Genomic DNA, 24,606 nt, shown 5'->3' with positions numbered 1-24,606 from the left:
GTAACCTATTTTTCAGTGAGAATAGTTTTAGTTCATAACAATTATAGTTACTCAAAATCTTTTACTGTATCACTTAGAAATTTATTGCTTTGAAATAATGTGTTGGAGTCTCATGCAGTTGACTAAGTCCCATGTACACTCACTTCTTTACTAGGAGACGGAATCTAAATTAATTGTCTTTGTAATACAAACTATTTGAAATAACCTTTTCTCTGATTGCTGCTTATCAGGTATTTTTTAAACATGGAAAGTTAGACGCTTCTTGCTCTACTGAATAGTAGCTTAATGACAAGTTTTTCAGTAATCACTGAATACATTTCCATTTTAGTGCATGTCAGTGTTAATGAGCAAATTGCTGGGACCACCAGCTTTCCATTCTGATAATATAAATAATTTCCTCCCTCCTGAAAGACACAAGGCATAGAGAAGAAAGAAAATGATAAATGTGTGGGGGTGTGTATAAATTGTAACTACTGAATTAGGTTAGTGTTACAGTTTTGGGGGAGGTGTTTCTAGAAGAGAAGGCATTTTGATTGAAATGAAGGAATAGGGTAGAAAGTTAGATTCCTAAGTGTAGAATTTTTAGACTAGAATCACGTCATAACCCTTGCGATGAGTCAGTATTTATTAGGATTTTAAGAAGGCAGTTCCCAGAATCCTATATGAAACAAACCTGTGATACCTTTCAACCTATGATTTGTATTGCTGCAGTTAAGCTTTTTTGCAGTACAGCACGTATGATAAAGAAGCACATCTTCTATGAGATCCCGTTAAGATAGGAACATCATTCTATAAATAATGCTGGAGAAAAAAGAATTTTATTTTTTCTTATCATAGTTGTATGATTTTTAGAAAGCTCTGTTGTTACATGTTGAGTAGACTAGTATCCTGGCATACATTGTTACCACACTGCAAAGTAGATTTTGTGGCATATGTCCTCACTTGTATATAACCAGAAAACTTTATTTAAAGGAAAAATAGGTCTGTGTCCCTGGATAGGGCTTAGGTAATGCACATGAATAATAAATTGCATTTTGACGTCTGCTACTGTCATCTGTCACCTTGCATTTGCTTTTTTCTGAGATTATATGGTAAGTAGCTAATTTAGGAGAAAGGCTGTATGTATTGGGGTATTTCAGTTACTTTTGAGGAGATGACTTTGAGAAACGCAGATGAAAGCTGTTCTAGAAGTCAACCATATTAGAAAATGATGTATGTTCCTTGATCATTATATGCTAAAATGCCATCCTTTGTATTCGCTGTTATTTGTTATACTGTAACAGAGTAATATGTACATATTTGCTTCTTATCTCGCACCTACCCAGGAACCTATGTCTGGTGTTTTTTTCCTGGCTTTTGGAAAGGTGCTTGATTTCTTTTCTTCCTCAAACAAAATTAACCTATTCTGCCACACAGGCACGAGATTGCTGGCTGTGGAAGCTGTGGTGAGGCTCAGATGTGCAGCTGTCCTGAATGCTTGAGCCTGGAAGCAGAGGCCTTTCCCGGAGCGCAGTGCTGTGTCCGGCATCCTCTGCGCAGTCTGCTGGTGCTCTGTTGGAGTGCTACTTGCCACGGGTGGTGTCTTCTAAATGGGGAGCATGCGGAGTCAAAAAAACTATAGTTGTCTTTTCCTGCTGTTACTAAAATTACAAGGAGTCAGGTGAAGCAAAAGCTGACTTTCACTTATAATTTAGTGGTGGATCAGGGTGACATAAGGAGATGGCAAAAGCATGGCAAATCAGAATTTGCTCAGTTGGCAATCAAAAGCAAATGTCAGTGGGATTCATTTGACTCAGTCTTTGTAGCCTCATACATTGCTTAACAATGGAGTAGTTAGTTTGTCATTTAATAGGCGTCTGTCTCTATCTTGACAGTGTATCAAAACATCCATTCAAAGCTCTGGGTAAAGGTGATAATTTTTTTTTAACATGGCTTAGTGTGCTGAATCCGAAATAAAATATAGTAGAAATGAGATGCATATAGAAATTAATATAGAGTCTTCATTAGAATTCAGCTGGATACAGGCAGTTTGAATTGTTTCTGTTGGGCTGTCTGTATACATACATCATGTATTGCTGCATCAGTTCACATTTGTTTATAAATAATCAAATTAATTATAAATAGCTGTAAAGGCTGTTCTTGAACTAAGCCAAACTGTGCCTTGCCGAGTTTTAACTCTAAAAAATTGAAATTGAATAGTCTGAATTAAAGAAGTGATGGGAATTCGAAATTTCATGGTTAATCAGTTCTAGAGAGATTAAAGCAGTAGTATGTTCTCTGTGGGCATGCAGTTTGATGTTTTCTCTAAAACATAAATGGTTAAATCGGTGGCTGAAAACAGGACTGATAAATTACTCCCTTTTAATACTGTTTAAAAGGCATAAATTGGATGATGATTTGTGCTTACAAAAACATGTTTGAATACTCTGTAATTAGAAGGAAAATACCTGAACAAGGGTATCCTTGCAATTTAGAATATGCAGATACTACAAGAAGCAATCGGATCATTTATTGGAGATGCGGTGGTTTTAGTTAGCTGCAGCATAACTTGAAGTTACTTTTATATCTCTGAGGACATCACACAAATGGGGGGGAGAAGTGATGAACTCACTTAAGAAGTTGGCCTTGTCTTATGCACATGGCCAAGCCATTGAACTTCTCTAGAGGCCCTGAAATACACTTTTCTGGGAATGTAATTTAAGTAATATACATAGAGTATCATGATTAGAGTCTTAAGCAAGCAGTCGCTAAATAAGAGGAGGAAAAAGTTACATTAGTCCTTTATGTAAATGTTCTGTATTTACTAGTGTCTACAAAATTCTGCGTATTTTAGTTAGACGGATTTTGTTTTACTCTGTGAATTTACAAGATTTTGAATAAGTTGGTTATTTCAGTAGTAGTTCTCTTGTACCTCCTAGTTAAATTATGTCACTTGCCTTGAGCAGAAAGGAATTTACAAGAATGCTTTGCCCAGACCCTTCAACTAAGCACAGAGGCAAAATCAGAGGGTAAATCCACACTAGCGTAAGTCAGTCTAACAGGAGAGCTGCAGTTTTGTCCTGGCTCCCTGGGTGGCATTAGGATGAGTACTCTCTGGCCTTGCAGTACACTAGTTCAGGTAATTAAGGAAGCTGAAAAATAATCACAGTCTTTGTGAGTTTGGGGGGGTGGGGTGGGGTTGTTGTTTCCTTTAATACTCTGAACTGGCTCACTTCATGATAGTTCAGCCAAAAGCATTAGAATAAGAAAGAGATGAGATTGATGCAGCTTGCACTTGATGTAAGTTATTGTGGAACCACAGCTGCCAGTGGTTCCTTCTTTCTGCAGTTTAAGCCAGCCTAGACCAGGATTGCTGCTGAAAGGAGCTGTTTCACCCTTTTTCTGCTTCTTTGCTACCTCACTCCTTGTGCCAGCACAAGTTTTTGTGTGGCCGTATTGTGAACCAGACCTGCTAAGGAAGTAATGGTGGTGATTAAGGAAGGTTTATTGTGGTGGTAGTTGGCTTAGGGCTGTTGAAAAGTACAATGTAAGTTGGCAGAAGTTTGATTTCATTGGTTTATGCAAGTACCTAGAAGCCTCAATCAGGTAGTGCAGGGGAACTGACTGCATTGAACTGCAGTAGACTGCAGTGTGTGTGTATATGTGTGTGTATATATGCATGTGTGGATGTGTATATATATATATGGCAGGAAACTTAGTCTTGCTAATACTTTCTACCTACTGGTCTTTCTAAACATCAATATAAAACAACTAAATACTCAGGAAGGTATTTTAAAAAGAGCACCAATTAAAATAAGTTCGTTTTTAAAATCACATTTTAAAAAATAAGTCTCTTCCTAAAGAAAATTTCAGTTGGTAATGCCTTGGTTCTGGACTTAGCAGGCTTACTAAGCCCTATGAATATGAATTCTGAAGGGTGGGGATGGATTACAGTTGACTGTATTCAAAGAATACAATTTTGTTCAAAAATGAATGTGAAGTGACAATATTAGAGATCTCTAAATTTGTTGGTGCTGTTAATACTGGAGACTGGACAGCGGAGGAATAGAGTATTCAGTCAAAATTTTTACTGTGTATGTAACGGCTTGCAAATTTGCACAATTTAGGAAAGGATTTTAAAGTGTTTGGAGAAAGATAACAGCATTGAGAATTAATTTGAGATGAGACATCATAATAAAACACTTACAAATATGCATAGCGTTACAGCAGAAATTTCACTCTAACTTGTTAACTCGAAGCTTTTGCTGATTGAATTGGGAACTTAGCACTGCCAAATGAATCTTGCTGAAAGCTCGTACAATTCTTTCTACCACCCTACTTGGCTTTTGAACTTTCTAAGTACTGTTGTTGTTTATGTGGTGCTAGGAAGTCTGAGTTGCTCTGGAAAATTACGTTTTGTCTTCTGTGGTTATACAATGCCCTGTGGTATAGAGTGGAATTGCTGTTATAACTTAATGCAACTTTTTATTTCTGTATTTAACAAAATGAAGTTGAAATACATAGTGATTATTGAACTGTTGGTGTTTCATGATTACAAGATCAACAAATAAATCTGATGTCAGAATGTTCTTCCTATAATCCTCTAAAATACTTGGTGGGGATGTGATGGGCTTTGTAGTGGGCCTGGAAGTCCAGACCCAGGCTTTCATAGGCACGTGCTGGAAGAGGGGAATACAGGTCAAATGCGCTGGGTAAATACTGATGTGCTAATAGAAGAAGTTTGGCTGCAGGGTCTCTGTTAGTCTTAGGTGAGGCGGAATCAATCTCTTAACTCCCTCTGACATCTGCATTTGGACAGTGTCAGGAGAAGAGCGTTGGAAAAGATGATAAATTTAGCTGTTTATGCTCTTAACCAGGTCATTTCTACATAGATCTCGATCAGCACCTTGAATTCAAATTGAAAATCTACTGTAGCAATTCAAGCACAACAGAGTCAGAGTAAACAGCTGCATTTTGCATGTGTGTCAGTTTCACAGTAGTGTATGGGTGTAATTATTAGTGTAATTTTTACTTAGAACATTAAAATCATGTTGAAGATTTCAAATGTTACCTTCTTCTGATGTCAGTTGTACTCAATAAAAAGAAATACTAAGTCTAAAATAAAAGATTCTTTATAGCGGTGTATTTGTTTTTGTAGTGTTCTTTTCCAGGTATGGATTACTTTTATATGCATGTGTCAATATAGCATATTGTCTTTTTCTTTTTTTTTCAGGTTATGCAATGGTCTCTGCAAGATGGCATGTTCTTGAGTTGGAGCATTTTAAGGCAAGCATATGCTGGTACTTCAACTTTACTAAGTGGACTATAATTTCTTCTCTCACAACAACTACATAAGCAGACAAAATTGCAAAGATCTGCCCTGTGTCGAGTATGACAGCCACGACTCGTGGCTCTCCGGTAGGAGGGAATGATAGCCAGGGCCAGGCTCCTGATGGACAGTCCCAGCCTCCTCTCCAGCAGAATCAGGTATGATATTAACAATCAAGTTGTCTAAAAATAAAGGGGTTAGTTCTTTAGAAATAGAGTTTCTGAATTTGAGTTTGTATATTCCTAGAGATGTCCAGTTAAGTTAGGTATTTTTTGTGTGTCTGGAAGTACAAAAAGATTTTCAGGGATGACATCAGTGCTATTGGCAAAGTAGATATAGTTAGGGAGCACTGCATTGCAAAAGACGCTCCTTTTTCAGGCAGTGGTATAGTTCTTTCAAGCATATGTATTTTGGATAAGAAGCCTTCTTGGAACAGTATCAGAAGCTTCCTCAGAACTGCATTGTAGATTTACCTGCCACAGATTGGTAAAACTACTCTCTGTGACTTCAGTTTATGCTCAGTTTTGCAAAAGCACTTTTTGGATAAAACAGCTTACAAGCAGGTATAAGCTCTTTAAGACCAGCTTCATCGAGGTCTCCATTCATCGTACTAGACTTCCTGAAGAACTTAGCATGTTTTTGTTGAACAGGTTATCCTGCTTTCAAAGGACAAGCAAAAACTTTAAAATACTACGTCATAATGTGATGATTCTTTTTTGTTGGGGAAAAAATACCAGAAAAGATGCTTTTAAACAGTGCACCCAAACCCATTCAAAAGAAAAGCCACACTTTGTCATTTAATTCAGTATGAATATGATATTTGTTTAATACCTTAAGTTTTAATGGTTGTTACTTCCTGAGAATGAATTGTTCTTTGGAACATGTGTGATGGGCTGACCCTGGCTGCCAGGTAAGCCCTCACCCTGTCGCTCACTCCCTCCGCCTCAGTGGGATGGGGGAGAGAATCAGAAGGGAAAAGTGAGAAATTGTATGGGTTGAGATAAAGGCAGTTTAATAAGTGAAGGGGTAGGGGGGGAAACAAGTGATACAAACGCAGTCATTCACCACCAGCTGATGGATGCCCAGCAGTCCCCCAGCAACAGCTTCCTTCAAAAAACCTCCCCCCCCATTTTATTGCCGAGCGTGACACTATATGGTATGGAGTATCTCTTCGGTCAGTTCAGGTCAGCTGTCCTGACTGTGTCCCCTCCCAGCCTCTTGCCCACCCCCAGCCTACCTACTGCTGGGGAGCAAAGTGAGAAACACAAAGCCCTAAATGTGTGCAAGTACTATTCAGCAATAGCCAAACCACTGGTGTGTTATCAATACCGTTTTGGTCACAGATCCAAAACCCAGCACCATACGGGGTGCTGTGAAGAAAATTAGCTCTATGCCAACCAGACGCAATGCAACATGTGAAAAATATTCTTGAGGTTTTGGTCCTCACTTGTCCTCCTAAATCGTGCTGTTCTGATTTGAATCTTTATTATTGTCAATTCATACTATTTCTATATACAAATAAGCATGCATCTACAAAATGCATTGTATTTTGCATGGCCCATCGAAGTGGGCTTAACTAATCATCTTCTTGGAGGTTGGTTAGTAGCCAGCTGTAGTAGTGTTACTCATTTTTAGCACACTTTTTTAGAAAATGTTTTTCATGATCATTTTCTTCTGTGCTGTTGCTGAAGTTTGTCTTTCTACCTAAAATAGTCATCTTTTCTGCAGAAGATTTGTAAAAACTGGAGCGTCCCTATGGTCTTTATTTTCACCTTCTAGGTATGTGGTCTGCTGAAAGTAGTAGTCTGTTACAAAAACACCCACTTTTCCTCACTGGGGAAGTAGCTTAATTTTTTAAACTGTCAAGATAGAAAGCATGTAGCACATTCTATGCTCTAGTTTTTGTTAATAAATCTGAAACCAAATTATTTCATTATATTTTATGATGACAGGTACTTACTTCAGATGATTCTTTGAAACACAATGTGAAGGAAAAATGCCAAAATAGGTGGCACGTAAGTGCAGGCAGTATTTAAAGTATTTTCCATACCAATTTTAGACTTCTTCACCTGATTCTTCCAATGAGAACTCCCCAGCTACCCCGCCTGATGAGCAGGGCCAAGGAGATGCTCCACCCCAGCTTGAAGATGAGGAGCCTGCGTTTCCACACACAGACCTGGCAAAGTTGGATGACATGATCAACAGGTATTTTCACACTTTTTTCAGAGGGTGTAGAGTATTTGTGCAAATATCTTGATAGTGGAATCAGGATTCTTGCATCTTTGTTTCACTGGATTTCTTGAAATACTTATTTTATTGGGTTAGAGTTGTAAAGAGAAAGAGGCTCAAATCAGTGTTGTCTTTTTTTAAATAGAGTGCTCATCAGGGCCTTTAAAAAATGTATATTCTTACGCTATATTAGAAGCATTACGAAGGGGCAAGGATTCTTGATTTTTAAGAAGCACAATTGAAACACAGGGGGGTTTGTTTTGTTTTTGAATATAGGCCTCGATGGGTTGTTCCTGTATTGCCGAAAGGGGAATTAGAAGTTCTTCTAGAAGCTGCTATCGACCTAAGTAAAAAAGGTAAGCTGAAAAGACAGTGATTATTGGGCCAGCATGTAAAGTCTTTTCTTGTTCTTTTGAATCCCTGGTGGAGGCTTAAAAATTCTTAATTACTTCTTTTACAGCCCTGGTCCTGAAGATTGTGTCAGAGTGGTATGCGGAACCTTTGTAGATCAGAAATTTTAGAAAGCCATCAATGTAGTTAGAAATTAGCTGCCTTAGTATGAGTAGGGAAGCTGAATAAGCTCACAGCAATAAAAATCTTGTCATTCCTGTCTTACCTGTTTTCTGTATTCACTTTGATATCAGACCTAGTGGGTTTGGTCTTTATAACAGATACTGAAACTCAAAGAATTCTATTTTTTTTTTAAAAATAAGTTACTAATCTAGCTTTCCAAATGTCTTGCTGTAACTTTTTGTTCAAATCTGGCACATACATACTTTTGAGAATGTTAGAGAAAAGTTGGAATTTTAAACAGCATGACTTAGACTAATAATTCTACCATATTGCTTGCTGTGTCTGATTCACTTGGAAGTAGGAGGGTTCCGTATCAGGACTGTGCATATGTTTGCTAAATTGTACTACTCAGATTGACAAGTTTGTCATACATTCTGGAAAGTTCTTTTGTCCTAGAAAGTTGCTTTGGTCTCCTGTTCCGGTCAGTATTTGTTGCCCCAGTATTTGAGTAGTACCAGAAGTCAGATCAAAATGTTTTTCTAGGAGATCTACACTTACCAACTAGTTGTGTTTTTAAATATAGTGACATACAAAGTGCCTGTTCCTTACTTTTGCATAGCTGGACCAGGACGACTTAATTTCCATGTTAATAAAGGTTATTCTTAGGCAGTTTTCAGAATAAAAAGCTGATTGTGGTCATCATATTCTGAGTTACCTTGATTGTTTTCTGTAAGTCTTTCTTGCTTTGGAGCACTCTCTGGAGAAACAAAAGTTAGGGTACATACTTGTGATCCAAGGATAATGACATGTTGTTGCCGACACTGATTTATCAGCCGTAGTTGCGCTTGGAACTGGCTTCTTTGCATGTAGCTAGGCCTGGCAGGAATCCTAAGGTGAGTGTAGAATTTTCAAGTGATCGCATCTGTTCAGGAGCAAAAGAAATGCCAACTTATGGAAAGAAAATGCAGCCATCTATGTGTCTGGACTGTTGGAACAGTGCAGTAAAAAGAAATTCTCTGTGATCTGTGATAGAGGAGAGGTATGTACTGCCAGCTGTTAAGTCATCTTTAAAAAAACCAAAACAAACCCAAAAAACTGTCAAGTAATAAGTTATAAGAAGTAATAAGAGCAGAATGAGGTTTTTGGCTATTCCTAATATCAACGTACTTCTCTAAAGCGTTAGACTTAGTTGAAAGTTCCCAAACAAAAAGTCTTCTCTTTTTCCTCTTGAAGTTGTGAAAAACAGTGTAAATCTAGTCATGTGCTTTATGCACTTTGATTTTTTTATTGTTGTTGATGTCCAATTCTGAAAAGGGCTTCTGCATTGCTATTTAATTATCCTTCCCCTTGCCCTTTAGATGAATTCCTATGTGTGTATGTACGCAAGGATTATTGGCTAAGGAGAAAACAGGGAAAGCCGCTAGAAGTAGTTGTTTAACGGTGTTATCTTTATACAGTTACATCCTGTAGATGTAACTGTAAAGATGTAGATTTTGTTTTTCCCTCGCTACTTGAAGTTACATGATGGCTAAGATGGTTCTTTTAAATAACTTTCAGTGCTTAAGGAATATGATATGGTGCTCACTTGGTGTAACTGATGCTGGGTAGTTCAAAACTTGGCAGACACTTTCGGAGCTGTGTATATATAGAGAAGTACTATAAATTATTCTGTTGTGTACATTTTTTGATAGATCGAAAATGTGTTCCATTATCTCAGTAAGATCTAAAATTGGACACCTTGCTACCCGTCTGTGGGCATTTTTCTTAATCTGAGGAGTTGTGTTTCAAAAGGGAAGAACTGAAAGGAGAAATTGAAAAATAACCAGCTTGTTGAATTACATAAATTTTATATTGCAGTCTGTAACTCATTTAGATTGTGAAACAACAAAACCGGAAAAAAAGCCTACTAAATTTTTTTATCAAGTACCATTTTCCAGTGGTTAGGGTTCTTAAGTAACTTTTATTCTTAACATTGCCAGTGGGCATTGGCATTCTGGAGTGATTCTGGGGTAACTGCTGTCTTTGTGACCATATCTATAAAATAAGAGTGGTATTTGCATCCTCTTTAAGTCTTTTCAGGAACTGAAATTGAAAGGGACATAATTGAACTGAATTGAAAGTACTCATAAGAATTAAATGTCGTCATTACCACCTTCAAGTGCAAGGAGCAAATTTGACAGAGTAGTATGAATCCTGTCTAGACTGTGACTTGCATTGTTCCTGGCAGATGCATTTATTTATGGAAGATTATCTTTTTATGTGTAGGCATCAATGTATTATTCTTCATTAAGCAAGCCACAAGACTACCAAATCATAGTCTGGAGTTACTTGCTAATAGAAGAAAACCTATTTGAAAAATAGCATTTAATAGCAAGACTGATGTTTATCTTCACAATAATTCTGGAATACTTACAAAGTGTTTTGAGTAATGAGATTTGCTCCAGAAATAAATGTCAGTGAGTTGGATGCTATAAATTTAAAAGTAAAAAAAAAAAAAAAGATTTGTTTTAGTGTTGGTTTTTTTTATAGGCTAGAATATTCTCCACTCTTTCTTTCAAAATCCCCTCAACAACTCTGCAGTGCTCCGCCTTTGTTGTGGGTTTTATTGCTCCTAATGTTTACATTCAATTTTTAACATGCTGCCAAAACTTTCCAATGTGACACACACAAGCAAGATGCAAGGCAACTTCTAGAATTTGTAGCTTATTTAAACTGAAATGAGATTTCACTGCACGGAGTGGGAAAGAGTGAAAGAGTAGGAGAGGCAGGCCCTAGAGCCTCAAAAGAAAAAAAAAAGTGTGCGTGTGTGAGCACACGTGCATCCAAAATCTAGGCAGCCCAATAATGGGAGTTGTTTCCAGCATCCTTTCTAAAGATCACCTCTCTCTGGATGATCCATCTGCATTTCTGTAGGACCACTCTTGAGTTCCTTACTGAAGCTGTACCTTCTGCATTCTCTTGAAACAGTTATTTTTAGCCATCTATCTAAAGCAAGGACATCAGATTTGTGTTGTCATGTTCCAAAGTTTCTTAGCCAGTATTTGGGCTAGAATCAATTCAGTGAAATGAACTACAGCAGGGCCAATGCAGTGTCTTGGTGTAGAAGGACTCTCATATTCCTGATGATTAAGAGTTACTGAAAGTCTGCCAGAATCTGTGAGTGCCATGTGTAGCCACTGTGCCCATGGGCAAGTGTGGGTTTACCTAGAGCTTACTAGCTCCAGGTCACTGTCAGTTCTGCAGGGTCTGAGCCAACCCTTACCAAGCTGCTGAAAGGTTTCTGTGCTGCACTTCCTGAGGCTCCAGATCTGGGGAGGCTTCACTGGCACAGCGCCACACCAGTGTGTGGAGCCAGCTCAGCTCTGGGGTTGCAGCTACAAAGTTGTGTAATCCAAAGTCCTGGAGAAGAGGAGCTGGGTGATTTTGCCTGGGGCCTCAGTGCTCCAGCCCTATACTGTTGAATACCCCTCAGATGCATGAGTTTGTTTATCTACAGTTGCATCTGGGCTGACAAGTTTTGCGGACCCAGACTGTTTCTGCTCTTGTGGCAGGGTTAATATACTCTGCATGGTTTATCTGGCAAATTGACCGCTTTTAAGCGCAGGTACAGAAATGAAATGGCCCTCTGTTCTTCCTCCAGTCCCCTAATTGCAGCTCCCATATACTGTATATTGTACATCAACTTTTCCTTTCATATTCACTTTCTTCTCACTGCATAAATCCATTTCTCCAAATTTTCTTTAAATACTTAGCTCAGGGCTGCATGCACACACTTACCTGTTTTATTCTTTCTTATCCTTCTCTGCCCTCAGAATTTGGACAAGAGGGAGAAAAATGGCTGTTTGCGGTCTTACCTAAGAGTTAGTGATACTGAATCTGATTCAAGCAGTAGATGCCAGGTGTCTAGTGTAATTGCTGTTTCCCTTCTCACTATCTTTGGATTACTCTTGCTTCCTCTCCCAACCTGCTGTCTTCTAGGACTTCTGTACCCTGCTTTTGATTCTACTCTAGTCCTTGTAGACACCTAGCCTTCGTTCCTTCCTTAAGCGTAATCTGTCATTTCAGCAGTATGCAGCATTGTGGGAGAAGGTGATTGTATATCCAGGAGTCATACAAGTATCTTCTAAGGTTCTACATCTTCCCCCTCTTTCCAAGTGCAGTGAAGTACAGAAAGGACAACGTATTTTGAAACATACTGTTTTGGTATTCCTGAACTTGGTTTGAAATATCTTGCTGACTGAAGCTGGCCAACCTTTGTGGGGGGAGATGGTCCAAGAAGTACTTGAAAGTTTGAGATATTTCAGTGCAGTATACTGGTACTCTGAGGAGCATTAAAATCACTTGAGTGCCTGCTTTAAATTTGTATTCAAGAATTAAATTCATTGTTACATTTGGGTTCAGAAAGGAACGTTTCCCCTAGGTCAAGTAGACCACATTGGATGCCTTCCCTGTCCTTTGTTATGTATAGGGTGAAGTTGTCATCTTTACCTCCTTGAGGAGTTAATTTAACCAAGTCCTTTGTTTACTGCAAATGCCTAAGTTTTAGGCAGTGTCTGTCTGTCTTCTCTTCTTTTGTCATGTTGTCATTGCTGTGGCTTGTGGCCTTTTGTTACTGGTAGCACTTACTATGTAGTGTAGGGATGTCAGCTATCCAGACTGCAAGCTACATAGGAAGATAATGTGGAGTTTTTATACTTGGCCGCATAGTGTATATCATGTACCTCTGGTAGTGATAAAAAGAGGGGACACTGGAGTAGTTTTCAAGGAGGTGATGGGCTTTCCAAAGATTCCTGCTTTACTCGAGTTGCTTGAGAGCTGCATGCAGCGTAAGAGTATAGGCTAGCAAGCCCTGTTACAGGAGTTTGGAAAGCCTTTGTAGTGTGTACTAACAAGCAGGGCAGATGTTCTGAGACCACTTTTGAAAGGAACCTTTGTTGCACAGTTGTTTATGACTATGAGGAACTTCAATTTGATAACCCAAACCAATCCTTCCCAACCAGTGGAAGTTACTGTCAGGTTGTCTCATTAAGGAGGTTTCAGGGGGTGGGGTGGGGGTGACGGCAATGATTTTTGTGAATCTAGGCACTGTAGGCTTGTTGAATGCTAAGATTCCCTGATTGAAAACTAAACTTGTTCTGTAAAGAAACTGTTCAGGCAGGTCACAGTTTTCTTTTTATAATGTGCCCGGTGGCTTTCATCGTTTCCAGTGCATACTGATACACGTTCAATATATTCTTCTGTTGGCTTTTAGCCCTATTTAGATTTTCTAACTGAATTTTTGAAGGGGAAATACAGATTTCTTGAAATACTGGGTTGTAAATAAATCCAGAGTTTTCAAATAGCTAAAAGAAAAACTATGGAGCACTGTTCTTTAATTTTAAACTTGACATGGTGGCTGCAAAGATTTACAGCAGTGTTGGGGTCTAGGTGTGTTGGATCCTGATAGCAGAATTACAAGAAACTGTACTCAAGTGAGGGTGAGAGACAGAAGGATTCATGTTTATTTTTGCAGGTTAATTGTATCTGGGAAGCTGAGCAGGTCTCACCCTTTCTCCTCTTCACTCTCTGAGTTTTATTGGTAGCAACTAAACAAGAGAAGAACATAAATGCATGTATACTAGAAAAATGGAAGATAAAGAATGTACTTATTGTTATTTTTCCTACTATATCTTTGAGTGTTAACAAGCATGGGGAAAAACGAAACCCTATCACGTGTTTAAAATAATTTAAAAATTATCTAAAGGAGTGCAATTTTTGAGGTGGCTTTACTAGAATATTAATCTGTCAGGTTTTTGTGCATTCAATCTTATGTAAGTTTGTCTTCATCCAAGGCTTCTCTTCTTAAGAGTTCTGAAACTTTGAACGCCAAACCTTTGAAGTCCAAATCGCTACTTTCAATATTTAAAAGTTCGTGTAACAACTAATGAAATTGCATATCTAATAGTTTGTTTTTTTCTTTTCTATTTTAAAATAGGCCTTGATGTCAAAAGTGAAGCATGCCAGCGATTTTTTCGAGATGGGTTAACAATTTCTTTCACAAAAATCCTTACAGATGAGGCAGTGAGCGGCTGGAAGTTTGAGATTCATGTGAGTTTTTAAAGTTGTGTTTCTGAAAAGCATAGTGATTTAAATGAGGAAGGAGACTGCCTTTTTGTGACGGAGGAGATTGCAGAGACTGAATCTCATTTTTGAAACTCATCTCAACAGACAACCGGGAGAACTTTTTTATACATGGCTCTTGGGGAGTGGGGAAGTCATCCTTCTATCATTGTTTCATCTTACTGCCTCTGGTGTTTTTGGAAGGAAGTAAAACATGAGAGATGATATGGAGAGGAACTGAACTTTGTATGTTCAGTAGTGCAGCTCTTGTTAGGCAGGCTGTCTTTGGCCAGATGTTGAGACTTGGTTATTTTTATGTGCATGCTAGGACGTGAAAACTTACTTTTTTAGTAAAAGCTTTTAGCAACCTGCTAACTTCTGAATGTTTGTAGCAGCTGTTTGAATATAAAAACTACCTGTTGGATGGCTAGTCACTTGCCAAATTAGAAACTGTGAAGATACAAACAATATCTTCATAAGCATATTAAAATCTGTGAGAGAAATGGGTGAAAGAAGGAAAAGTTAATAGTTCAGTGGTGATTCATGAATGTCTAAAATAACCGAAATTTTGTCTTTTTCCTAAATTTTATTTTTAGCTGAAAACAGGTAGTTTAATGTTTGTTTAAAGCCTTTATTGGAGGAAGTGCAAATAAAAATACAATGTTGTAAAACTTACACAACTCTGCATACTGGGTACAAATGGTTCAGAGTTTATAGTTCATATTCATCATACAGTCACCTGCCATATTCTTGGTGGTTGTTTTTTTTCTTAATAGAGATGTATTATTAACAACACTCATCGACTAGTGGAACTTTGTGTGGCCAAGCTGTCCCAAGATTGGTTTCCCCTTCTTGAACTTCTTGCCATGGCCTTAAATCCTCACTGCAAATTCCATCTGTACAATGGTACTCGTCCCTCAGAAACAGTTCCTGCAGGAGTCCAGCTCGCTGAAGATGAACTTTATGCCCGTCCTCCTGACCCACGATCACCGAAGGTATGAGAGCATTTTCAGACCTGTATTTTTAATTTTATGTAGTGTTACCTAATTACACAGCAGCCATAGAGAAGTGTTTTTAGAGGGGAACCCTCCTTCCCGCTTCATTCTCTATATCACTAAGATGTTCTGCTGCTTTTCACTTGTACATTAAATCATGATCAGTTAAATTTCTCCTCCTAACTTTCAGTCTTTGGTCCACAATCACACTGTCTTGTGTTTCTGTGGTAATCTGTCACAACTCTATTGGAATGCCATTCCTACTGTGTTAATTGGCTTGCTTGTATTTGCCAGTTGATGGGTTTACCTTCTCACTCAACATGGTTTTGTAGGTGACGTATTTTGAGGAGGAGATTATGTGATAAAGTAGGAATTTTCTCTCCCTTTTCTTATAGTTCCCAGTGATGAGAGAAATGTTTTTAATTGGACGTGGGATGCTAGTGTCAGTGTGGCTTTGGGGTTTGTTTTTGTTTTGGCTTGGTTTGGGGGGGGGGGGGTTGCTGGGTTTTTTTTTGGTGGTGGTTTTTTGTTTGTTTTTTTTTTTTAAACTGGCAGTGCAGATTAGTAATCTGTTCTTGGGTCTCAATTTTTCAGAATTGTCCTCCAAATGACATTGGTACAACTACAGGAACTAACTGAATTATATTTTTGTCTTTCTTCCCCCTTTTTTTTTCCTTTTTAGTAGAACTGCTAGCTATTGATATGTAAGAACCAAAGATAAATAACTCTGTGTCCTTGGACTTCCTTGCATTGCTAACTGTGTTTAGAAGAATGTTATTTTGCATTCTTACTGCTTTTATATACAGCATTATCACGTCCAGGACCAGAAAAAGAATACCAGAATCATCATGCTTTTTGTAGTAACTTAGCAGCCAAAGATGAACCTGAAGTATAGTAATTTTTATTCCTACATATGTGGTAAAATTCTTTGACTGACTAATATACAGTATCTGGTTTTTGACATGATAACGAGAAAGATTGTGTTTCCTATTTCTAAGCATTTCCTTAAAACTGAATATTTAAACTGTATAGGCAAGTTCACTGTCAATTCTATTACCTTCTAACAGTTTGTTGTGTTAGGACTTTTTCAAAGCAAGTTTTATTCTAACAGGTACTTGAAAGTATTTCTAGACGGTAATTTGTAAATGTCAGAAAATAACTGTTTATTATATCGCAGGGTTGGCTAGTAGATCTTATCAACAAGTTTGGCACATTAAATGGATTTCAGATCTTGCATGATCGCTTCATGAGTGGATCAGCATTGAATGTTCAGATAATTGCAGCTCTCATCAAGTAAGTTTTTTAAAATAATACATATTTCAAAAAGTTGGACTAAGTAAATATTAGTATTTGCTAAATAATACTAATAAAATATTACGTTAGCGCAAAGCTCAGTCTTTCTTTGAAGCACTTCCCCTCACTGAATCTCTTAACTAGTTGTGTTTACCTTCAACATTTCATGTGCTTGTGAATAGATTTGAATTTCTTGAATGAATTGCTCGTTACTATCTTAATATTACACAACTACCCATTATGGCACTTTGATCCCTTTTTTCTTTCTTTTTAGGCCATTCGGACAATGTTACGAATTTCTAACATTACATACAGTGAAGAAATATTTCCTTCCAATTATAGAAATGGTTCCACAATTTTTAGAAAATTTAACAGATGATGAACTGAAAAAAGAAGCAAAGAATGAAGCCAAAAATGATGCTCTGTCAATGATAATCAAATCTCTAAAGAATTTAGCTTCAAGAGTTCCAGGACAAGAAGAAACTGTAAAAAACTTAGAAATATTTAGGTTAAAAATGATACTTAGGTAAGCTACTCCTAATATGATATGCTGCTTCTGACACTTTTTTCCGCACTTCTTACTTTTAATTTCTCTTACAGGTTGTTACAAATTTCTTCTTTCAATGGTAAAATGAATGCACTAAATGAAGTTAACAAAGTAATATCCAGTGTGTCATATTATACTCATCGGCATGGTAATCCTGAAGAGGAAGAATGGCTTACAGCTGAAAGAATGGCAGTAAGTTCTCCTCTTCACTGAAATTCATTGAATAGATTTTCTTCCTCCTTATTACTTTACTTGTAGAAGTAGCTATATATTATGGATCCTGCACACACTGCTAACTTTCATATCTAGCGTTATAAACAGTACGTGTCATGTCATGGTGATAAGTCATTTTAATTGTAGTCTTTCTGTGAAAAATTGCTGTATTTGTTTCAAAGCTGCTGTTGAGAATTATTTTCAGTGCTGCTAAAAACATGCTTTAAAAAGGAATCCTTGAATAGTATGGTTTTTATATGGTGTTTAAAAACAAACCTAGATAAAACAGGTGTGATTCATTTGAAACTTTAGTGCCACTGTACCTAAAAATCGAATGTTCATTTAAGTAAGGATCCAGTCTGGGTTTTGTGCTTGAAGTAGTTTTTTCTCATTAGAGTTCTAGTGACTACTCTGTTTTTCACATTTCAGAAGCTGGATTCTTTGGTACAGAAAGTTCTAGATATCACATTTTTATTTTATTTATTTATTTAATATTTACATACTTGGGCTACTGTTTCATGCTTGAGCGCATATGTAGGGAACTATTAAAATGAGCTTTTATAAAGTTAAAGTAAGGACAACTTTCTCTTCATCTTTGTGAAATTTAATTCTGTTAAGTGATTTTTGCACTGTTCTGCCCCATCTTTGTGACTGGCTACCTGTTGTGAGGTTTATAATCTGCAAAAGGACTGCTGACAAAAGAAGAATGACTACAGTTTGACTTTTTAAAGAAATACATCTCTCTTTTACATACTCCCTATAGTTTGGCATCTCAGACAAGACCTCTGTTTTTAAATGGAAACTTCTAGGTTTAAGTATTTCACGAGACTAGCTTGAATATTGTAAGTCTGTAATCAAGGACACTGTTGGAAGGTATGATGCTGTGTACGTTTGTTTTGTTTTTCAGTGCTCAAAGCACACACTGCTTTGCTTCAGTCAGAACAAAAAATACATGACCCTAATCTGACTCTGTCAATGACATTGCTGAAAAACATTGCATCTACTTAAATAAGGCTTGAATATTTGCCTCTAATTCAATTAGAAGCATTTAAAAAAAACCCTATACGTGGCAGTACTTAAGTAATCTAACCTTTTTATATTTAAGTCCTTGCTTATGCCCTTTTTCTATGATATGCTGTAGGCACACCAGTAAAGCTAGAAGTGTCTCAAACAGTTCGGTTTTGATATTTAATGATTGTGAATTGGAAGAGAAAAATTTTGTTCCTTGAATAGAAGAGTTAACTGTTCTTACTGTTGGCTTTTTATGTTTTTGAAGTTGTTTGAACATTTTTATGCTTTGAGTTCATCATTGTAATATGCCTGAAAAAATATTTCCCCTTAAGATATCACAGTGACTAGTATATTGGATTATTTAAAATGCTGTTGTGTTTTTTTTTTTTTTTAAAAGAGGAAATGAAAGTTAAGAGATAAATACCTTCTTGTGCTGCAACTTTCTGACTTCTCCCAAGTAGAATATTGTATATAAAGTCATTAATCTGTAACAGGTTGAAATTTTTCTTTTTAGCTTAAATGTCAGTGACGGCACTCCAATAATTTGAGATGACACTACTTTCTTTTTATATTCAGGAATGGATCCAGCAGAATAATATTTTATCAATTGTGTTGAGAGATAGTCTTCATCAACCTCAGTATGTAGAGAAGTTAGAGAAAATTCTTCGTTTTGTCATCAAAGAGAAAGCCCTCACTTTGCAGGATCTTGACAACATTTGGGCTGCACAGGTAAAGAATTCAACTGCTTGTCTGCTACTGCGCAAGAGGGATCTTGTTCTGTGTCATGTATTGAGAAGATGATGATGACTTGTGCTTCTTATGCTTGGTGTTAGACAAAACTAAAGAAAATTTTGAAATCAAATGGTGTTCTTTTTTGAAGCCCTGGATCTCAATATTGTCTTCTCAAATGTCTTCAGTAGAAAGGGTCAATTACACGTGTATGTAAAGTCTAAAGGAACAGTTCAAACATGGTGCAAAGATTATCCTTTTTAAGTATTAAGGAACCCTCAGCGTTGAGCAAAGTCTAGATTATGAAAGAACATGATACATTATGACTTAATATTTTAAAATGCATTAAGAATATGTATTGCTAATCTCTGAGTTCACCACAGTTGTATAAATTTTTCCTGGGCAGAGTGCTGTTAATCAGGCTTATAATAATGACTGTTCTAGAAGTTGTTTAACAGCAAATTCTTTCCTTTGTGTTGTAATGATTATTTTTCAAAAATTATAAATTTTGCAATATTGGCTTGTTTACTGAAATGATCAGTGAAGCTGGGCTTCCTAGCTGTGGGCTGCATGAGTTTAGCACACAAAAAGGGCAGCTGAAGAGACAAAATCATTATTAATTATTGAGTAGACAGAAAATAAAAGGTCATTTTAGGATAGAAACAAGCATGACTACATAAATCCTTGTTCATAAGTAATTGGTAGTGAAACTCTAACATAATTGTACAAGTAAGCCCTTAGGCCAGTCTTTCAAGTGTGGGAAGGCTAAATCCAGTTTCCAAGATAGAGGGCTGTACTGGTTTTGGCAGGAATAGAATTAAATTTCTTCATAGTGGTTTATATGGGGCTATGTAGGTAAAGCAAAAGATTTACCTGTTAAACTCTTTATCTCAACCCACAAGTTTTTTCACTTTTACCCTTCTGATTTTCTCCCCGATCCCGCTGTGGGGTGGGCAGTGAGCGAGCGGATGTGTGGGGCTTAGTTGCCCGCTGGGGTTATACCATGACAAGGGCTAATACAGGAATTGGGTAGTAGTATATCCTTAGTTTGTGTGTTCACGTTCTTCTGAAACTGTAACAGTTTGGCTTAAGTGGACTTATCCAGGTGTCCCTATTTTCAGGCATGCTAGTTTCAGGTTATGTTTAAAGCACTTGGGACTACACCTGATGTAGTGGAGGGTCGACTTGAGATCTCTGGTGTTTCAACTAACTTCATAATCTCTAGACTTCAATTCCAGCATGATAGTAACTGCACAGGCTGAAACTCAAGAAAATCTTCATTTTTCTCGTTACCCCTAAGTTCTGTTTAGAAAATTACATCATGCAAGAGTAATACACAGATTACTTGAATTAAGGTCTGTGATTGTACTGTTAGTTTTCTTTCTCCAGACTGTCTGTGTAAGAAGTTGGGGGGGGGGGAGAATTTGAGAAGTTAGTTTGCTGTTAGTAGGCTTGTATTAGCTATATTAGAGCCTCACCTTTTATAAGAAAGAAAAAAAAAAAATCTGATATTTGGAAGGAGTCTTCCAAGCAATTATATTACTCATAGTGCCTGGAAATGGGACATGTGGATAAGCTAGTTTAAGCCAAACTTTTTACCCTTTCAGAAAAGTGTGAACAAATGGTACAACCCTTAAAAGACAGGGACAGTCCACCCCAACAGTTGAGAGAAAAAAAAAAAAAAAAAAAAAATCTCCTATACTCTCAAATACCTGGCTTTCAATTAGGTAGTTCCTACAGTGCAGTTGCTACAGTTTTGCCCTGTATTTTTTTTTTTTGTGTTGAAGTTGAATTCAGTAAGTATTATTCAGGTAGATGGTTTCACTGTGGCTTTGGCCATGGAACTAAAATAGACTAAAAGGTGAGAATACCAAAATCTGCTAAGACAGAATGATTTTTACCAACTTCACTACTCCCTGTGTTTAGTAGTTTTTAGAAGTTCTTACTAAATGACTGCTGCTATGAGCAGCTGGAGCATGAAATTCAGTAGCGAAGCTTTGATTTACTGTGTAGCTTTATATAACAGGCAGGCTATTTTAGCTCTGGCTCAGTGCAGCAGTGGTGTGGTTTTGCTTTCAGGCTAGAGCCGTTATGTTGCTGCCTGGGTTTAGAGGGTGAGCATGCACAAATTTACAGTTGACGGTATAGAAGTGCCCTGAGAATATCGGTACACAACTAGAATAAAAATAAGTAGTTTATGAAAAGTAATAAAATCATGCTGCTTTTGCCTTTAGAAGGCGACATAAGTTTTAAGTTTTATTGAAGTGTTTTTGTGCCTTACAAAGCAAGTGCTCACAAAATAGAAGTATATTTGGTTCAAGGAATAATGTTGGAGGTCTCTAAAGGCAAGCATTAAGTTGCAGCCTGTTGAGTTGCAGGGAAGGATGCAGCTGGACAAGAGATAAAATTGTAGAGAGTAGTGTTGGAGTCTCATTACTTACATTCTGGAGCATTTAACTAGAACTTGACATGCGCTTCCCTGTTTCAGCACAGCAAGCTGACAGTTCACACACCAGGTTCCTTACCTCCTCCTACTGTCTTGTACTGCTTCCCCAGCCTTTTCTGTTCTTAAGGGCTTCCCCATGTCTGTTAAAACCCCCCCGAGACAAGATTGTTATGTGCCTTATTCTTAGTCTTCTTGCCCTGCCCCCCCAGCAGCTGCCATACTTCTCCTTTTATTTGTTACATTGTAGATGTTTTCTGCCCTGTATGCTCATTTTTCTTTCTATCCAGGAAATGGTCTGGATAAAAAAAATTATACGATGTTTTGCAAAATCAAGTGGAATAAGTGGTTTAGTAATTCCCACTCTCATAATCTGACCCATAACATGAAAATGCACGTTACTCCGTAAATTCACTTTTTTAAAGAAAAATTTATAGCACGCTGTAAAGAATTTATGGCACAGCATGTAACAAAGCTATTAGACTTTTTTGTTTTAAGCGAACTACTGATGCAATCTTTTAGAAGGAAATGAATTTCAAAACTGCTCATGCATGCATTTTTAATACTGTACAAGATTGATTACATCAGAGTTTGTTTTCTAGGTATTCGTTTCGCATTTTTTATTCTACACTTACAGGAAATTTTTCTACAGTAAATCAGCTATTGATTCACATAGTCCAAAATTGTTGGTTTTGAGTGCAGATTTAAAGTACGGATGCATTTTCCAGCCTGGGCATGTTAAAATTGAGCTAGCTGTTTTTTCCTTATTGTCTTCCTCCTTAAACGTCAAAATTGTGATGTACACCAAACTCTCGTTTAAAATAGTGTCTAGTGTATAACTCAACATCTTACCATTAGTTGTTTGATTGTTAGACTTTGTAAGTTTATAAACTGCTGGACTTTAAAATGTTGTCTACCAACAAGTTGTTTGTAACAGAAAGCTTTAGTTGTCCATGAATCCACTAGCACAAAGGAAGTACTTCATCCTGAGAAACTATGTGGAAATACTAAAAATTTTTTTTCAGCTTAAAACACCTCAATGAAATTCATTGAGGAAACGGATTTTGAGTCCTTTCTTAAAAAAAACCACAAAAACTACATTAAATTAAAAATACTGATTTGTAAGTTAAAATACCCTTTTAGACTTTACTGTCTACTATCCCAGCATGATTTCGTTAAAAAAAATAAATATTGTGGCACTACAGTATTTATATTCTAAATAAATACTTGTGTGCACACACACAGAGCACACTTGCATACTTACACATATAAGGGAAATCTAAATATTGTGACTTCCCACTGAAGTAAGTATTCAGTTTGCCACGCTGCTCCCACAACGTCAGCTTTTTTTGGGGGCCACCTGGAACAGTTTTCTTGTAAAAATGATGTAGGATGTCTTGCTGCTTGACTTAATACGGGTTGCTACAAATATTGGTGGATTCTTTTTGTCATCTTGACAGGCAGGAAAACACGAAGCCATTGTAAAAAATGTACATGATCTCCTTGCAAAATTAGCTTGGGATTTCTCTCCTGAACAGCTCGATCACCTGTTTGATTGTTTTAAGGTAATTATGCATGTTTTGACTGTATTCAGGAAATGGGTTGTGAAGTTGGATACAGATTTGCGACTCTTTCAATGTCTACTTTCTACTTACTGTAGGTACAGACAGTTTCCTTGTGTTAAAAGACTTCTTAATGTGTATAGCAACAGTCTGTAATATTTAATATTAGAAATGCTAGATTGTGCTACTCTTCAACAAGCATTCACTGTGAGATTTTTCGGTTTGCTTCCTGTCTAAAGCAAAGACTAGTTACGCTAGTTTAATGACAATTTTGTTTTCTGGTTTAAATGCTTTTGGATAATGCACATCTGTTGAGGCCTGTAGTATTAAAGTGACATTCAGCAATCCTAGGAATATTGAATTTCTCAAATAAAGTAAGTGATTTATCTTAAATAGTTTTTTGCATTTGTTCCAAATGATTGTTTGGAATAGCATTGCAGTAGGTTTCATCAAGTTTACTGGGCATTGCTACTTTCGATCTTTAAGTAGAGATCAAGGACTTCTGTTCCCCGCTCCCCCAACTTCCTCCTTATCGTGTAATAATTTTTTTCTCTGGTTAACATAGATACAGGATGAAACAGTCTCAGGAAGATAATGTTGAATGTTTATAAGCATATAATGATTTGATTGAAATAGCAAAACGAGTTGTTTCTGAGAGTTTGTTACAGTAAGAACTGTATATATATTATAATTTAAAGAAGTTAATGTGAAAGTTTGTTATATAGTTGCATCACTTTATTGTTGCATCATTTGTTAATGGTGCAGGTTATGTGTGGAATGTAAAAAAAAAAAGACAGTTTTCATATCAAATAAAATCTTTTCTTAGGCAAGTTGGACAAATGCAAGCAAGAAACAGCGTGAGAAACTACTTGAGTTAATTCGTCGTCTTGCAGAGGATGACAAGGATGGTGTGATGGCACACAAAGTGCTGAACCTCTTGTGGAATTTGGCTCATAGTGATGATGTACCAGTTGATATCATGGACCAGGCTCTTAGTGCCCATATTAAAATCTTAGATTACAGCTGTTCACAGGTGAGTAATCTGGTATGTTCTGTTGTAAAACCAGTCACTGACAGTTTCCTTCCATCCCCCATGAAAAATTCTAGGGATTTGGTAATTTAACAAAAGTATTCCTTGTCATAGATTTTTATTATTCTACCAACATCCAGGTATTTTAAAAATATTATGGGACATATTTAAAATAACACAGTTTGTGCTTTAATTGGAGAGACTGAAATACATCAGTTTGCCTGTCTTGTTGCAATTGGTGATATACTGTAATGACCACATCGGAGGAATTGGAAAAGAGCCCTACCAAAGTAAATAGGAAGAAAGGAAAAGCAGCCCCCCCTCCTGTCTTTGCCTTTTTCCAAACTCCCTTATGCTAATTTGTTTTTTTCAGTAAGTCCTTATACGTCTTGTCTAATATTAGAAAGGTCCTAGGAAAGGACAGTGAAAACTATTACACGCTCTCCTTCCCCACCCAAACTTCTATGGAAGTCTGCCAGAATAATAATTCATTGTGGTTCGAAACTAATCCGTATCTGTCTTGACAGCCAGGTTTTGTTTCTTAGTTGTTAAGAAACAGTTTCTCATTGTTTCTTGATATTTTATAGCAGTTAACTCTAGTACCAGTGAGTAGAAATAAATAAAAGAAGGGAAA

General features: G+C 37.0%; 1 protein-coding gene across 2 annotated transcripts in view; it reads left to right on the top strand.

The window, feature by feature from the left end:
• Positions 1-5,217: 5,217 nt before the first annotated feature.
• USP9X (ubiquitin specific peptidase 9, X-linked) overlaps positions 5,218-24,606 on the top strand; it is a 79,496-nt gene continuing 60,107 nt past the window's right edge. For both annotated transcript variants that reach the window (XM_009318896.1, XM_009318895.1), the window contains exons 1-11: positions 5,218-5,466; positions 7,368-7,513; positions 7,814-7,893; positions 14,025-14,137; positions 14,926-15,144; positions 16,322-16,437; positions 16,712-16,963; positions 17,038-17,176; positions 18,785-18,937; positions 22,841-22,945; positions 23,769-23,975. In XM_009318896.1, the coding sequence (XP_009317171.1) occupies positions 5,371-5,466; positions 7,368-7,513; positions 7,814-7,893; positions 14,025-14,137; positions 14,926-15,144; positions 16,322-16,437; positions 16,712-16,963; positions 17,038-17,176; positions 18,785-18,937; positions 22,841-22,945; positions 23,769-23,975 (1,626 nt within the window). In that variant the 5' untranslated portion in view covers positions 5,218-5,370. The remainder of the gene's footprint in view (positions 5,467-7,367; positions 7,514-7,813; positions 7,894-14,024; positions 14,138-14,925; positions 15,145-16,321; positions 16,438-16,711; positions 16,964-17,037; positions 17,177-18,784; positions 18,938-22,840; positions 22,946-23,768; positions 23,976-24,606) is intronic.

Source organism: Pygoscelis adeliae, unplaced genomic scaffold (assembly GCF_000699105.1).
Source record: "Pygoscelis adeliae isolate BGI_AS28 unplaced genomic scaffold, ASM69910v1 Scaffold92, whole genome shotgun sequence".
NCBI lineage: Eukaryota > Metazoa > Chordata > Aves > Sphenisciformes > Spheniscidae > Pygoscelis > Pygoscelis adeliae.
This window is presented reverse-complemented; position numbering and strand designations above follow the sequence as displayed.